The sequence below is a fragment of the Clavelina lepadiformis genome, chromosome 1 (genome assembly GCF_947623445.1).
Source record: "Clavelina lepadiformis chromosome 1, kaClaLepa1.1, whole genome shotgun sequence".
NCBI classification, from domain to species: domain Eukaryota; kingdom Metazoa; phylum Chordata; class Ascidiacea; order Aplousobranchia; family Clavelinidae; genus Clavelina; species Clavelina lepadiformis.
In genome coordinates this window covers 5,409,409-5,426,910 of record NC_135240.1, presented here as the reverse complement: position 1 = coordinate 5,426,910, position 17,502 = coordinate 5,409,409, and the positions used below count along the sequence as shown (strand labels likewise).

General features: G+C 40.9%; 3 protein-coding genes across 4 annotated transcripts; 2 read left to right on the top strand and 1 right to left on the bottom strand.

The window, feature by feature from the left end:
• Positions 1–205: 205 nt before the first annotated feature.
• Positions 206–2,148, bottom strand: LOC143451582 (uncharacterized). The gene is made up of 5 exons (XM_076952307.1): positions 1,727–2,148; positions 1,411–1,546; positions 1,189–1,295; positions 712–831; positions 206–347 (listed from the first exon to the last, which is right to left on the bottom strand). The coding sequence occupies exons 1-5, from the start codon at positions 2,063–2,065 to the stop codon at positions 255–257; spliced, it is 795 nt and encodes a 264-aa protein (XP_076808422.1). The 5' UTR covers positions 2,066–2,148; the 3' UTR covers positions 206–254.
• A 5,701-nt stretch (positions 2,149–7,849) lies between these two features.
• Positions 7,850–13,162, top strand: LOC143469649 (uncharacterized). Of its 2 annotated transcripts, none has more exons than XM_076967417.1 (7): positions 7,850–7,990; positions 9,549–9,739; positions 10,954–11,046; positions 11,208–11,324; positions 11,917–12,036; positions 12,125–12,268; positions 12,396–13,162. In XM_076967417.1, the coding sequence occupies exons 1-7, from the start codon at positions 7,893–7,895 to the stop codon at positions 12,776–12,778; spliced, it is 1,146 nt and encodes a 381-aa protein (XP_076823532.1). In that variant the 5' UTR covers positions 7,850–7,892; the 3' UTR covers positions 12,779–13,162. The 2 variants fall into 2 exon arrangements, with proteins under 2 accessions (XP_076823532.1, XP_076823523.1); XM_076967408.1 differs by having other exon boundaries at positions 11,208–11,663.
• Positions 13,163–13,221: 59 nt separating this feature from the next.
• On the top strand, positions 13,222–15,102 carry LOC143469662 (uncharacterized). Its single transcript, XM_076967426.1, has 2 exons — positions 13,222–13,817; positions 14,572–15,102. The coding sequence occupies exons 1-2, from the start codon at positions 13,466–13,468 to the stop codon at positions 15,036–15,038; spliced, it is 819 nt and encodes a 272-aa protein (XP_076823541.1). The 5' UTR covers positions 13,222–13,465; the 3' UTR covers positions 15,039–15,102.
• The last annotated feature ends 2,400 nt before the right edge of the window (positions 15,103–17,502 follow it).

The following is a 17,502-nucleotide window of genomic DNA, read 5'->3' as shown; positions in this document are numbered from 1 at the left end:
CAGCCAAAGCACAAGACTGACTTCATATATACCAGGACGTATTTATCTGCGCGTATGAATGATGCAAGTCAGACTAAATAGCGGGGATATGTCGTGGAAGCGATTGATTGGAAACAAAGCTCTTTGTCGAATCACCGTGTGCAAGTTCAAACGGGTGCCGCTAATTTTTCCAGCCGAACACAACTCGCATATTTTGTGATATAATTCACAACTTTGTTAAGCGTTGTATGTGTTTTATTTCGTCACAAATAGTTCTATGACGAGTTAGTCGACGCCGTGCTTCTGCTCTTGCGAAGTGAAAATTTGTGGAGACTGCTGTGCGGGGAAATCTTCGTAGATGGGATTTTCTGACAAAATATTTAAAACATTTTAAGACCCATAGAAAAGAGACTATAGCGTCACCAAGGTTACGAGTTCAATATAAAGATAAGAATTGGCGGCATGCGCGAAAGACGAAAGTAGCTTATTGAGTAGATTCATCGTAGGGTTGTTATTTCTAGCACATACACGTCTATTTTGGAAAAGATTTGTGAAAACTAGAGTGTGAAAAATTTTCAAACACAAAGAACCGTATCGCATTGGTGAACGTTCTAAAGATTGAAAATTGAATGAAAAATTTGAAAAACACAACTGGTAATAAACCACGATCTTAGATTGTATAACCATGCTGGAAATTGTGGGTAGAAATCCAATGTCTGCTGCCCCACCTACCTTTACGTCAACCACGTCTTCTTCTGCCAGCAGTGGCGACAGAGAGTTTTGCGACCCAATCAGGTTTCTCATTCTCCTCTTGTCTGAGGTTTTGATCATGTTTTCGCTGATTTCTTGCAGCTTCAAATTAAAGAAGTATTTAGTTATTAAAGAGTGCCAGATTCTAATAACCAGGGTTTTTAAAGGTTGGCTTTGGCGACCGCTAGGAGACTTGAAGACCCGGCGACTTTTAAAGAACAACTGATTTTCTACTGTAGCGGGAGAAGTTTAAACTTCGAGAGACCTTTGGAGAAATTTAAGAAGATGTTTCGGTTCCCAAAGCACTTTAAAAACCCCTGCTACCAACTAAAAATTTCAAACTTCGTGTAAAAGTAATAATATTTTTCTTATATTATATATATCTCAAAAATCTTATTTTAGAATTCTATTTCGTTAAAATTTTGTGACAATGTTAGGTCGTATGGACCAGAGAAATACCTCTGTAATGCTTTTTATTCGCTTAATTTGTGGTAAACTGAAAACATTGCAGCCGTCAGATGACGCTGTTGTTGTGCCACTTGATGTAGATTGTGGAGAGAAGCGGTCTGTCATTCAAGAAAAAATCAACATAGAACAAAAGATTTTAGTTTTTACCTAAGCAGTTGGGTATATTAAGACTTAAAGGCAAGTAGGTTACCTATAAGTTATCGCCTACCATACCTGGGCCTACCTTGTCGTAAGAATGATCCTGGCTGTCTGGATTCATCAGCCTCAGGAAAGCGTAAAGACTAAGCTGGGGTTTTTCTCGAGACGAATAGTACATTTCGGTTAAAGCCATTTGATTGTCTAGATTTACCTGAAAATACAGCGACTGTGAAAGACCGCCCAAAGAAGATTTAAGAGGCCAATAATATTATGCTGGCAATAAAACCAAGCTTTTTGAGTATTCATTATTTTAGTACGGATGTTGTACGGTGCCAAAGTTGTTGCATATATTAATACATTCCTGGAATATATACATGAACTATTCTCTTACGCCGGCGCCTTTCTGCACTTGCTTCGTCAGATTTTCTGAAATGTGTGACAACTGACGCGCTACCTTGGACGAATCTTGAGCATATCTTGCAGCCTCAGTTGCCTGAGAATTTACTTCTTTCGCCAGCGTGTAGGCATAGCAGGCCAGCAGTGTAGCCCGAATACAACCAGTGGCTTGTTTGTGCTTACCTCCGATCGCAGTCTTAGATGGAGATCTAGTCAGTTGTCCACAGTTACCGGCTCTTTTGCTTGACATAGGCAATGCAGAACCGGAAAATGAACCTTTTTCTGCCATGCTAACATTTACTAGCAGGGAGATGTATAGGCCTAAAGGCTGCATATTGAAAACAGTCACCCATATTCTAAAACACGCACGCTGTTTATTTTATAAGAACATCACAAACCGACTTACTGGTATCAGGAAAAAATTGCTGAACAAATTGGGATGAAAAATGTTGGAAAACATGCAATTTGGGTATATAATTGCATCAATGACGCAACAATGGGTTCCAATGTGAGCTGTTAAACGAATGAAGTATGATTTTGCTGGCCATAAACAATTGCGCGGTCACTCATAATTGAAAATACAGTAGTGCGTAGGCTAGCTCGGTGATTTCCAACTAACGAAAGAAGGAAAATTTGGCCTAGAAAGACTTTGGGTTTATTACTTTAACATGTTCTTCTATTAGGCTCTTCTGTTAGGCTAGTGTAACCTATGATTGCTTTCTTAAATTGATTGAATGTCAAGCCATGCTCTTTGGCCTAACTTTTGTAGTTATTATGGAAGATCTTGTTACGTTTGCCTTTCTCAGAAGTCATTTGGTTAAAAAGATATTTTATTAAGGCAGTTGTCACAGCATTCGAATGACATCACCCATCATATCAAAACAGAGCAAACCCAGCTCTACAACGAAACGCAGGGAAATTTCCCCGCCGATTTTGGTACAATAGGTTCCAGGTTCGATTCTTTTCTGCAAAACCCGCTGTTTTGAAAAATCGGCATCGGATACATGGTCGTTATTGGTAGTTGCCACTTCGTAGCTTGTGTCGTTCGATTTCGGTTCCAGGTTCGATTCCTGCCTTGATCTACTCTAAAACATTGTTACGGCCTTCAAGGCGCTCATTAGTGAATCGAACGCAATGTAGGAAACTAGCGGTCTGGTCCATGGCCACCAGCCATTATTATGTTAACGGCCTTAAGCCGCCTAACAATCTCTGAAACTGCATGAGGAGCCAGCTAGAACGGCGACACGGGTTATGGAGTGGCGTAGTGGGGCCATCTGTTTATTTGGGCACGCCATTCTGGAAGATGTAGCCTATATTTGAAATTTAGAATACAATATGAAATGGAGTGTATAATATTTATCCACAATCCCATGTTAACGTTGTACAATCTTTGCCTGCTAGTTTGAAGGAGCCTGATCGATTCCCAGGCAATGCAGCAGTCGTCGAAAGAGAACTCTTCATGAGAACTATCTTGCGACTGAAAGCTCAAGTGGAAATTAACGTTGGTATCGCTAAAGCATTAATATAATTATAATCAGTGTCCACTAAAGAACGCCACAGAGCACCACAACATTGTAATAGCTTAAAAATGCTTTTGATTTTATTGAATATATCGTGAAAAAGAAATACACAGGAAAATTTCGATTCCATGGAAGCAAGAGCATAATTAGCATAACACGACAGAAAAAAAAGCCATCACCAAATTTTCCCGATCTAGATTGACCATTCCAAAGATGCATGACCTCACCTCGACCTGAAACCCAATAAGTAATCAACGCACGCCAAAGGTGAATTGTGACAACGCTTAAAAAGAATGTGAACTCACACAAGTAAAACACGTTCACCAGCTCACTATGCTGTGGAACTCAAACTATAACAACCATGCAATATAAATACCTGAAACACAAAAATTACTATAGTCGTATGCAATGCATAAAGACCTAATGATAACAAAGCACCGTCTAATTACAACGAAGATGCCACCTTAGCAGAACAGGAGACCCATAGTAAATGAAGAGCACCAATATTGGTTGCTGGTAGATTGTTCATACGCACCATATAGCTCACATTCTATAGTCAGGGGAAAACATCAAAATATGTTGTCAACCACTGATGGTTCGGCTGATATTTCAATCTGCCGTTTGTCCAAGAAATTTGAAATTTGCAGTAGGACCAGGTTGCCGGTTATAAGTTTTCAGTTTGCAAAGCTGCTTGTTAGGACTGGAAGAACACGTGTCAATGAACACGTAGATCAACGGGTGTGGTAATTGTCCGATGGTCATTGTACTGATGTTTGAACACCTGTTACCTTATTGCGAAGGGTAGTCGTACCCCAAGGTGTTCCCATACAGCTTAAAAAGATACTGGAAATCTCTCGTTTTTGAAAGGTCTAATAGTAATTAGTTAGTTCTGTTTTGTGATGGTTGCGACTACATCAAAGCTTACGTGTTTTTGAAACTGATTTATCGTCTTGTTTTGGAAGCAACTGTTTATCAGTAGTTGAGCGCCATGGCCCGATATTAACTTTCTAGGAGTGATCAACATTCGCTCTCCCTAAAACATGAACAGAAAGTTATCCACCAAAAATATGACGTGAGGTAGCATTAGTCGGGTTTGTTTATCGCATCGCGTATTCGTTTTGTTTACCACGTGTTCCTTGAGCATACGTAAGCCAAGATTCTGTTGGCAGGGCCTGTGGTACCTATGCCTGGTTCTAGGTTATTTATTTCCTATATGATGTTCAAGGCAGGAAAGGTAAAGAACTTCATGCTAACTTCGACTACCTTTTCAGAGTAGATGCGAGTAGGTCCATGAAACATGTAGACAGACCGCGTATGTCGCGGAAACAGACTTGCAGGTGTTCAACGCGCTTCGACTGACAACATTACCTTTAAACTTGTATGTTTAAGGTTTTAGGGTGTTTCTTTACTTATCGTGATGACACAATCGCCCAAATCATGACAAGCGAAATGAAATGGTATTTTAGCTTTTAAACGTAATGTCATCTCGACGTGTTATGATATTTATGTTGCAATGTGATAACTTTTAACCGACCACCTTGTGTGTTATGGTATTGTCCGTATGGTGAACTTCAAGCCAGTGTGACGTCACAAACAGACGGTGCTTCGTTATCGCTGCAAACAGTTGTGTCGCCAGATTCTTTATATATATAACCCGGCCTATAAAGGAACGCATCAAAGGTTACCAGATTAAGGCGCCATTACAAGCTAAACCACCTTTTAAAAGATCATTTGCGATTATAGGGTGATAACGCTCCAAGGTCGTTCGTAGTTTGTCAGTCCCAGAGGGAGCAGCCCGCCATAGGAATGACAGTTTTTAACTATCTGTTGATGAAATGATGCCTCAAGTTGCTGTCAGCACTAAGCCCCTTGCGCCTCTTTGGCGAATGCTACCAAAAGTTTAAGGCCGGTTAACACCCTTCCTATCACAACTCAAAATCGCTCCAGACTCGACTTGACGTCATAGGTGGTCTTCTGAGCAGCCGCTTTCTCTGACGTCGTGGTCGTAAATTATTCTTGGTCTTAAAACTGAAAACTGAAGTTTTGAATGTTTTATTAAATCGCAATTTTTAATTTTACAGCGGAAATTATGATACACCCCGCTGTTTGCTTCTGCGTTACCTCCAAGTAGCGCGACCGCCATAATTTTATTTCATTTCAGTGAATACCAGCATAAAATTTTCGCTTTTTTTGATAAGACGGCACAGAGTTTTCGCTACCCGGATCAGATGGCTGTCTTTCCTCAAATTATAGGCTAAAATTTCAGCAGCTTCTATTCCGACAGTTCGGCCGAGAATTGTTTCATAGAACTCCTGTTTCGGCGTTCAAGTCGAGTGTGGGTTGAAGTAGTCTCACCAATGGCTAAGTCGGTGCCAAAACACTCGAATCTATTGTTTGAAAGAATTTAAGAAATCCATAGGCTTCAAGTAGCGCAATTCAACCCTGATCAGCTCCCATTGTCAAAACATTCCTCCGGCAGATAAATCCTTTCCAGAAATTTGCATTAAACCGGGCTCGGTGTGGTCTGTTATACACCCAGTTTGTGTTCTGTAATGTTTTCAGCAAGATAGACGTAGCGTTTCACCGAATGGTTCAGCGTGAATGAAAGCAGTTTTGTTTGAGTTGGTCAGGAATTTTGCGGGCAGTTTTTTTGAGGGCATTATGTTATGGCGAAACTCGTCATAAAACGTTAACAAGTAAAGAAAAATTTCTCGATTGTTTTAAAATGTTGCAATCTTTTGTCATAGTCGGTTTCTATTCTTATCAATGTCGAAGCGGCAAACCCGAACCTGGCACGTTCGCGTTTGCTTCAGGTCAGGAAAGTTGGGCCAAGTGCAGAAGTGACCTTATCAATGAAACTGATCGGTGGTTAATCGAACAACTATTTGCAAATAACCCCGGCTATGAGTCACACACTAGTGGAACAAACCCCATTGAGCAATGATTGGCTTCGACAGATTAGACGCCGGTAACTTATAAGTAACTCTGCATGTTACGGGGGCACTGTTTGCCTAAAAACCATCTTTCTTGGCTCAAAGTTTACGCTGGAGCGTCGTTTGTACATTGCTCAATGACCTCGTAGCTTTAAGTTAAGAGAACCCTAAACAAGATGAGTCAAAGTCTTAGAGATTTACCGGCGGTCGTTAGTTATAGATCAACAAAACGCGCGCGTTGTTAATAACTTGTTTGTGATGTCATTAACTAAGCCAAACATGACGTAAAATGCTGACGCCATCAAAGATTTTTTATCGGTTCGATTAAGACAAGTTATACTTCGATGCTGAATATTTAGAGGCAAACTTGCGCATTCCTATTGCACAAAGACGGGCTAATCCCTGTTAAATTAGACCATTAACACGTCACAACCGCGAACAAGGAAAACACCGCATTCCATCGATCCATTCAGAAAGATTTGACCCCTCGAGATTAGGCAACAAGAGCAAAGTAAACGAGGAACATCGTCAGAACGATTTTATAAAATGAACTACAAGATCATTTTCTCCAACTTTCTTGTTTGTTGGAAGAAAGAATGCGCGATAGAGTTGGAGATGTTTACAGGCGAAATTTTATAAGTGTTTAAATGAAGAACTTGGAACGTAGGAGCAGAAAGAACTTGCAAGCGGTCGAGGGCCGTTTAAACGCAGCAATGCTGAAATTGCTGGCCAGCCTTAATATCTTTATTTGTCCTAAAAGCTGCAAACGTCGACAAATTCATTATAAAGAAGTAAATGCGATCTTGCAATAGGCCATATCTCAAACGGCGGTCACAAATATCTGTCGATTTCGGTCTGAAACAAGAATAGTATTTGGACGATGTCAGCGTCGCTTATCTATGGCGGCTTCGACCGAAACAGATTGCGAATGAAATTTGATTTGCAATCTCGCAGGATGAATTGCATCCGTCCTTCAAACTAGATCTTTCCAGCGTCGGAATCGTTTATAAAAAGCAGAGAGAGACATAACAGACGCAGTGGAATTACGTCGGTTGAGTCAACGTCGAGAAATTTGTTCAAGTTTGCCTTCATCGACATTCCCTGCGTGTCAGGAAGCGCTGCTGGCAGATAGAATTTGTCTTGGTCAGATCTAGACGCGTAGAATACATAGAATGCTCCATAGAATGAGGCTTGCGTCGAGTGCACTTTTCGTATTACAGCGATCTGAGATTCTAATAAAGTAGGTTTTAACGAATTAGTAAAGGTTTTCAAGACGTGCCTGTAGTTGGGTGAAAGAAACTTGTGCTTTTATTTTATTTAATAATTTCCCACGTTTCTTCTTACCACCACCGATTGGTTAATCGCGACCCTAAATCTTGGAATCTCGTGAGTCAAAATGGGACGGCTGTCAGTTGAAGTTTGCAAAGCGAAGCCCGGTATTGAATAAATTCATTGAATTAATAACTGATAGACATGAGACCGTGCGTCAATGAGTGGTTTACTTTGTTGGCCATGATGCGCTTGTAAATTGCGCTTGAACGGTCTTGCCACAAGCTTATGGTCGACATTTAAAACCTGTCGTGTTTGTTTTGGGTTAAATTTTATCATCCGATTTGAGAAGTTTTACATCAGATTAAACATTATTTTTTACTTTTTTAGATTTTTTTCGATAACTATAAACTGCTGTGAAAATTTTCTTTGCCAAACCATGATTGGCCACATCACGTCATATGTCACCGTTCTTTTGTCTTTTGAATTCTTTCTCCTGGTTGTCGTGCGCTGTGAGAAGCCGGAACCGATTAGCAGGTGCTGTTTTTAATTTACAACATTTTAGGCTGCTATCGGTGAATTTAGTTCTATTTTTTTCTTTTTGTATGAAAAGTTTTTCACTCTGAAATTTTGCATTGAAGTTAGTTGGGTCTCAGAAATGTGTGAAATGTTTAAGTTGCTTATTTAAGTAGTTAGTTAGTTAAGTGCTTAGTTAAGCAGTGTTGAGAAATTAACTAGGTTAATTAACTTAAGCTAAGAAATGTTATCAGTTGATCACATATTTATACGAACGTATTTTTTTGTATATTATGTCATTAACTATACATGAAACACAGAAACATTATTTTTGGCGTTATTTGGTCGATTTGTTGTAATAATTATTTCATTTTTAATCCGAACTGGAGTTTGTTTGAAAACATTTTTATCAGCAACTTCAGAACGAAATTTCAAATCTCCACATAAAGGAAATGAACAAAAAATTTCATAAAACCACATTTAAGCTCTCTACGTCGACTAACACCCGCCTGAGAATTGTAAACTTGACATAGAAGTCTTCAAATACCGCGTAATATTCAGTCGTATGTGCTCAGGTGTGGTCCCTTTGTTTAATGTGATGCCAACAGCAGGTGTTAAGCTCGTGTTTGTTTTGGTTTGTACACAACAACGCCCCACTACTGGTTGCTAGCTAATAAGTTTCACTCGTGGACAACTTTCCACTCACTTTTGAAGTACTAAGGCACGGTGTTAGATGGAACAGCATTGGGGCATGCGGCCCTTCCAAAAAAATTCAAAAAGTGCTTTATGTTAATGTTAAAGCAACTATTTGTTGCATGGATTGCGTGCAGTGCATTTTATCAGGTGATTAATACAGAAAACCTAAACAGTAACGAGAACTTCTTACATTTGCACGCGGTTTGCTCTCATATAAGGGTATTTCCCTGTATAATCCACCTAAAAATTTAACCGGCATAAGAATATAGGTGGTGACGGAATTTTCATGAGATTTGTCTCTGGGAGGAAATGAACCGAGCGAGTTGTCATGGCGACGCCACCGATGATTCGCCTCGCCACCCTGCACGGGCATGCCCATATTTGGTCATAAACGTGCATAATTGGGCAACCGTGGAATAAACTTGAAGTAATTGTTGAAAGTCGACTGAAGCTTAACTACATATTTGGCGTTGAATTTTTTCTCACAGTGCATGGTTTTGATATGAGTTAGCAGAAAAGACGCTTATCATCAGAGAGCACTGAGTTTTAAAAGTGAACGAAATGGCGTTTTGGGAGTTATGATCGTGCAAAACATTTTTATCACAAACGTTTTCAAAATATTTCAATTTTTTGACGAAGCAGCGATTGTCGATTCTGTGTAACAGTGACACGATACTGTTTGTACATATTTTGAGCTTCTATATTTGGTCTACTTGACGAATATTAATAAAAATGTTTTATTTCTCGTTTTGTTACTTTTATTTTTATACATTTATATTCAATGATTCCTATTGATTTTGTCAATCATAAAAATCATAATCATGAGATTATGAATCACTGGGGATTGTTTTACGTCATAATTCAACGATTTTTCTCTCAACAGACACCGAATCCCAGCAAATGTGAAGACGTTCGAGAACGATCCTCTTCTGGCAGCTGATTGGTTTCTTTGCCGAAGAGGAGACAGAATCGAGGCTTGCAGGAGGAACGCTCAACTCCACCATGAAGAGTCAGCGGAGTTAAAGATGCTTGCTGCCGATCCCTCCTCCTCTTTTCATCCCAGATCCCATAAAAGTGAATGATTTGTTTTATGATGATAATCTGTCCTATTGCATTAAAGAAGAGCCATAACGACAACACTTGTTAAACAGCATATTTACGACCTTTCGCAGTTTAACAAACTTCCCTGTTTCTGTCCCTCCTTAACGCGTTTATTTTGAAACTTTTGAAACATTTTCAGACCAAATTTGACCTTTTTTTATCGCGGACAGCGATAAGGTTTAAGGTTTGTGTAAAATGACATTTTGAAATATTGCTTGTTCGATTGGCCTCTTGCAGGGGGTTGAAAATGCCTGATACGATGGAGAGGCGTTGATTAGATTTGACGAAATATCAAAGTCATGGCCCCTTGTTTCCGACTCAGATAAAAATAAACCTCAAACTTGATAAAACTTAGTCAGGCCCGGACAAGTCAACGATATTTTTGAACTTGTGACAAAAAACACGATTCGCGTCAACGCGTTATCGAAGAAAGTTGTTCGTATCGCAAGATGACTTCCTCCCCGGGGAACTGTCGTCGCCCACAGATCGAGTGAAAGCGCGATTGAGTTCGCTCCCACGTTTGTTTATGACTCAGGCGACAGTTCCATCGCGCTTTCGCGTTGACAACCACATCGCTTATATGGAATAGAAGCCATCATGTTTGTTGACTCTGTTTTCATTTTTAGACGACGATGAATCGCGATCTCATATCGACATTGCATGTGACTTTTTGGTATTCTCGATTGCTTTGCGCTAAATTTACCGTCCCACTTATTATGTAGGTCATTTACGTTTTGCGTGGCGCTTCTGTCTGCATCAGTTTAAGATTTTAGTGAAGAATTATGGGACTAATTGTCAACGGGAAATCGACACAGAGTTCATGATCTGTTCGCGGAAGTCGTCGGTCGCCAATCGCGGGCAATCGATCGCCTCGTTTGGTTGAATCGCGAATGATAAGTGGAAAAGTTTTGGCTTTTTGACTTAATTTTAAATCGTTTCGGCGAGCAGTTTCGTAACGACGAGTTGGCTCGACTTCAGGCTTTTTCCACAATCCTCAACAGTCAACACCATGGGAAAATTTTGCTTGAATTGAATCAAATGTTTGACCAGATACGATTAACTCAAAAGTCTGGTGCAGACATCACAAACAACACATGCATCAAGACGCCTCTATATTTCTATAGGAATATATTTCGTGCGAGTTGTATCGTCAGCTCTCTGCTAACCTAATGCTCTGTATTCTGAAGGTTCCTGCCCAAAGCGAGGCTGTCTTCACGGACTTTGCCAAGACGGAGCTTGCTTTTGTGACGTAGGCTGGAGAGGGAAAAGATGCCAGAAAGGTGACTTCTTCTTTTAACGGAACCGAATGGCCGTCACATAAATTTTATTTTAAATCGCGTTGTCGAAATCGACGTCTGATGCTCGGGTTTATGCGTAAAAAGATTTCTTCTGACACAGACCGTTGAAGTATTTGAGCCGACGTATTTATTTCCGAACACAGATATCAACGAATGCAAGAAACGGCCGTGCAGCCAAAAGTGCCGCAACACCAAGGGGAGTTATTTCTGCCAATGTCGGAAGAAGTATACTTTACAAGCCGACAGGAGAACTTGCTTACGTAAGGCCCCCCCGACTAACAGCACAGCTATTCGTTACCTTCCACCTAACATCGAATCTCATCAACCTACACCGACGGGATTGAGCGACTCTCATCCCGGCCAGACAAATCATGAAATTCTCGATGTCAAAAAGTTCAGCTCCCGTCTACGGTTCCGCAGCGCGTCGCCAAGGCGAAAACTTCCACGATCTCACAAACCGGTCTTTAACTCCTCCCTCACCCTGACGGATCTCCTGAATGAGGTGGAGGTGAAAGCGAGGTCGGCTGTGGAAGCGGGGAAGCGATTGTTAGCGAGGGTTTTATTTATCAGAAATCACCCACAACATGGTTCGAGCAAGAGTAAGTCCAAAACTGCTCCATTTTCATGACTTTTGTTCGTTCATGAGATTATTTCTGGCATTAGGCACATTTTACTTTTCATTCATCGATGTTTTGTTTCCATAACAAGCACGTCACCGTACATAAGACCCAGCCTCCTACTATGGTTGTTTTATATTTAGTGACTGCGAGATTCAAGGCAATTTTAAATCGCTTTAGTTGCGCATCGATTTACAAGAAGTTTGAAAGACATTATTTTCGAATTTCATCACAGGTCGCAACCCCTGCGCTAGAATGAGATGCCAGTTTAAATGCGTGAAGACTTTGAAAAGCCGAGCCAAGTGCGTCTGTCCGCCCGGCTTGAAGCTCGACAAAACCCGAAGAAAATGTGTCGGTAAGTCCGTACGTTGTTCTGCCATAAATTCTTCTTAAAGCGGTTTAGCATTTCCAAGGCTTGGTTATTTCATCTCATGCCTTCACAGATCGTGACGAGTGTTTTTCAAAGCGGGGAAGTCCCTGTCCCGAAAATAGCGAATGTTTCAACACGATTGGAGGTTACACGTGCGAGTGTTCAGTTGGATACCAGCCCGTTGCCAGCGCCAACTCAACCGAGGCAGGTTGCCAAGGTAGGTGATAAAAATTCAGTTCTGACTGCCATGTTACACACAGGTTAAGCCGTAAGACGATGCCTTGAGGCGGCTCGTTTTGTAAACGCAACCGACCGATACTTAATGCGCAGTCTTACCGTTTCAGACGTGGACGAGTGTGAAACCGGCGAGCATATTTGCAGCGAGAATGGCTCCTGCATCAACATGCCTGGGTATCATCGTTGCGAGTGCCTGGAAGGTTTCAGAGGCGATGGAGTTTCATGCCGACCATCAAATTCGACTCGTCAAGTCTCCGCTAGACGGCCTCAGCAAGGCCGCTTGGAGGAGGCAAGTGGCCCCGACAGACCCCTTTTAGTGACCAGGCTGAGAAAGGTGAGAAAACCTCGCAGGAAGTCGGGTAACAAGTTGCTGTCTGCCCAGACCCCCAAACCCGTAACAAAACGCTTCGTAGCCCCACGAACACGGGGCAGTAGGCACTGGAGAAGATTGCTGGCGATGGTGAAGAAGCACAGAAGATACCGCGGCTGAAATGCGCAAAAAAAAAATGACGTTTATGTCGTCAAAATAGCACTCGAAGCACTTCCTGCCGATAACATCAGATCATTACAGGCGCCAGGGGAAGCTTCAAATAAGACTAAAAGTAGTTCAGCCTGATGACTTGACTGCTGCACTTTTCGTTGCTGCAAATGAAACGCCTGGAAAACGTGAAGTTTATCTTTATTTGTATTGGTTCGCTGCACAAAGATTTGAAAAAGCAAAAAGTTTCATATAAGTTGTGTACATTAAATTGTTTCCATCAAATTTCATTGAATTTTTAGATACAATTTGCGTTTTTAGTTGAATAATTGTCATTATTGCGACATGAATATCTCGTTTGTTAGCTTGTTTGTGACGAAATAAAATTTCAGTGACGCAACAAAGATGTTTATTAGAACGATTATTGAAGGACAAAAATAGAGAATATACAAATATAGTAGCAAAAAAAATTGACGATGAATAGACCAGAGACCAAGTGCATTTTTTATGCATTAGTTAGACCAGTTTGCCAAGTTTAACATATATTCATCTATGACAGGAACCTACCGCAGGGATTGCCATTTATCTTAGGGATATAATCTTAGGCTAGATCAAAAGCAAGTCCAGCAATTCCTGATTAAAAATAATGGAAAATTTTGAGAGGATTCTTATTACAGGTCAGTTTAAGTGGAATTGGCAATGTATGGTGTAGAGATGCATCAACTGAACTGCCCGAGCAGCTTTCCACAAATCAAAAAAAGAAGGAAATACCGGAAGCGCACCCGACTTCCGACTCGGCGCGATCTGACAAAGGAATTTGAGAGTTTGGCCGCCACGTCACAATGTAGGACGCCAGAGAAAGGGGATCGCTCCGGGGTGGGAAGGCCGAGGAAAAAGGAGACGATTTTGCCGGATAACTTGATCGATTTTATCCTGGAAAATGAGTCGAATGAACCGGCACTCAGCGATGAGGAATACACTCATTGTATGACGGTACTGGCTGGTGACATGAACAGAAAATGTGAGATACTGAAAATCTGTGACATCATCGGTAAGTCCTTTACTTTAAGGCAGTGGTTCCCAACTGGGGGTACTCGTACCCCTTGGGGGTACGAGATTGAACATCAAGGGGTATGAAGATCCTTGGGCCACAAAGCAATGCATATATGAAAATGATGGAATTTTTCAATATATATATGAAAAATTCCATCAGAATTTTTTTGGGGGTACGAAGAATGCTCTGACCTGAAAAACGGGTGCGAGCAGCAAAAAAGGTTGGGAACCCCTGCTTTAAGGGTACGCTAACACCGCTAATAAGCCGGACAAATTTAGACTAACTTGTTGTATTTTCGATAGACCGACCGGTACCGGTTTAGTGTCAAATGTATTCCGGCCGCTGAACTTGTTCCGAGCATTGCGACGTAAAATTGTTTAAATGTCGCATAACTCAGTGCAATCTGTCCAATCAAAACCTTGTATTTCCGGTGAGTTCGAATGAGGGCAAATGTACGCCGAATCTTGCTAAACCTTTATATCATAAAGTCCAGAATAAATTTGTCGTGACACCGGTATCTATGATTGAGCAGCGGTATATTACTTGCGTTTGAAAATTATTCTGTTGTTATATTGACCGTGGTATGTGCACGCGTCTGTAGAATACCGCGTTTTGCTGCATAGCTGTGATATAAACTGGCCGCCTATACTATACCATATACACCTATACTATATTCTGGCAACGCGTATGATAGGTTTTGGTAAAAATTCAACTCATGTAACCTCTCAGTCAGCATCGTCTTTATGTGCAGGTATTGACAGAGAAACCGTCCGACGCAAGAAGCGGTTGCGAAACGCGGCTCGGGCCAAGGACAAGTCGAAAGTGGGCACTGTTGCAACCCCAGGGCGAGAAGAGCGCGAACAAAGCGACAGAAGCGCTTCCGCGTCACCGGCAAACTCCCCTGAGCCATCTAGCGACAGAGACGAAGCGGGTTTGAACCAGCACCTGACGTCAACGCCATCGCTTGACGAGTTTCTGTGTAATTCAGAGCAAGAAAGTTGTTTGAAGCTTGATACAAAAGAATGGAGTCCCTTTCCACACGCTTGTGAATGTGGGGAAACTCCAAGTCACAGCCTGGACGACCTCCATCTTAGTCTGATGCGTCTCTCCCCAAGCCATGAAGCTCCGCACGTTATAACACACGCGGAGGCTGCAAACGTTGCTCAAGGAATCGTGGAGGAGTTTGACGATAGAAAACCGACGTTGGAGGCGCTGTGATCTCACGTCGTATTCGTTTCTGTTTTTTCTTTAACAAATTTATACTTGTAGAATTTTCAATCCTGTGTTTTTTGCTTTTGCAAGCTTTTTGTACCGGAGAAAGTTTAACGAACAGGCCCCAGATGTATGGCAAATCAGAGCCGTGAGGGGAACCTGAAGAACCAAAGCTAAAAATCAGCTTTTGTTAACGAATCCTTCGTTTAAACTTTAATCGGTGACCTGACGTTTCAAGTAGTGCGCTGATGACTCACCAACCCATGTCGGGTACACTTCTTGATATGGGTTGACTCTAAGTCTTCGAATAAATTGATACGCGTTTTCTCATTTAAAAGAATCTTTGCAAATATGACGGAAAATTTCAGCACAGCTGATTAAAAGTAAGACGTGTAGCAGAGTTTAAACTTAGAAGAAGTGGCATGAGAAGCGTCAAGTGTTTGGGATTTGGTGAAGGCAAAGAGTAATGTTGACATTGCAATGGCGACGCATGGTCGAAATAGAATAAGTGGTGTACATGGATCACAACATTATTAATCAGCAAATAACTTGTAAAACATCTGAGGCTTGTAACCGCTCTTTAATGCGATCATCATATGTTTTACTGTTAAAGCACCGACATGAAATACTTTGTAACACAATGGGCATCAGGAATGTTTTTTGTCAGTAAGTAATAAATTTTTTGTAACAATTCAGTTGACTTTTTACATTAGCTCAAACAGTTTTGTCCAGTGAAATATTCTTTAGGTTGTCGCTAGCGTGACAGGCAAGATGTTGTTGTACTTCCTCCTTCCGGATGCAAGACATATGGAGCATGAAAAGAATCTCTTACCTTCGTGTCTCAACATATGCACTTCTAGTTGATCTTTGTCGATGAACTTTCTTTCACATAGTGGACAGCTATACGTATAGATTGCATGAATACGCATGTGTGTGAAAAGGCTACTTTCAGAAGAAAAAGACTTTTTGCATATTTTACACGACACCAGGTGCTCATTTTGAAGAACATTTAAAATATGGCTTTTCCCGACAAAATGAAAGGGTTTCCCAAATAACGAAATTTGATGATAGGTATTTCCTTCTCCAGTGCTTGTACGCTCTTGCTGTGTTGGCGAAAGCATAAAAGATACTTGGCCATTTGAAACCGATTTCTCGCTGATGTGCGCTTTCATATGACAATCTAAACAGGTTGCCGTAGAAAACGTTTCCTTACAAATTACGCAAATATGCTTCTTTTGTGAGTAATTTTCATTCTTGATAAAGTCTAATTCATGCTGGCATTGCTTGCATTTCCCAATTTTTCTTTCCAGTTCTACTACATTTTCTTCAGACATTTCATTCCTACAGATCGCACCGTTTATATAGTGGTTACGCTACTGTATATACACTTTAGTAGAAACTTACTTTTCATCACAACCCGGACCTGTATGGGAAGCATCTGCTTGTTCAATCTCATTCTGTCTGTAACAATCAATAACGGAACTCATTGGAACAACACAACACAGAGTATATGAATACATATTGTACCTTTCGTCGCTGCCTTCTCGGTCTGTAGCATTACTTTGAGATCTTCTGGTCGTCGCTTGTTCAGGGGGTCGGGTGCTATCACTGACAGATACAACTGAATATAATTGATATCGTATGGAATAGGTTTGCTTCGTATTGTACTTACGTTTTAACAAAGGCATCTTCTATTCTCAACTGATTCCCAGCATGCTTATTCCGATAATGCACTTGATAATGATCTTTTCGTTTGTAGCTGCTATCACGACGATGCTATTCCCCGGAGGCTTAATCCATTGTACTGAGGAATCCTAAACATTAAAGACAGCTTTGAAAGCAACATCCGTCTATAAAAAAGAAGTTACAGCGCCTGCAACAAGGAGAATGAAATGAACCACGACCAGGTAAAAACTAGAAACCAATGTTTGAAGCAAAGATATTGAAAATATTTTTATCATACCAAATTGTTGCAATAATGACAACAGGTGCAGAAATATTGAGAAGATAATATTGTATTTTAATTGCATTGAAATTGCAACTATTGGTAAAGCAAAGACATTTCAACTCTCCCCAAGTTATATTCTTATTCCATACCTAACGGACCCAGACGGTAATTTACAGATACAGCAACTACAGGTCCGTGTCCGCCATGAATCCAAACCATAACCGGTAGTGGGCGCTCAATGGTCACTGAGAGGTATTAAAAGTGTGAACATTGACACAAAAGCGACGATTTTCCAGGAGTTAGGTTGCTCAGACGTTTGTCGTTATTCCAAGTTGGCTTTTATTGCTACTCACCATTTACATCCCGGGGACCCACACACCGAGGAAAAGACGATGAAATTAAAAATTGTTTACTGTAATTCTTACTTTGGGCAAAAATGAGCTCTGATTCAAGTTAATTCAATGAAATTTAAATCATAGCATATGACCTTTGACCTTTCCTATGTTTCATCGTTTAAGCATA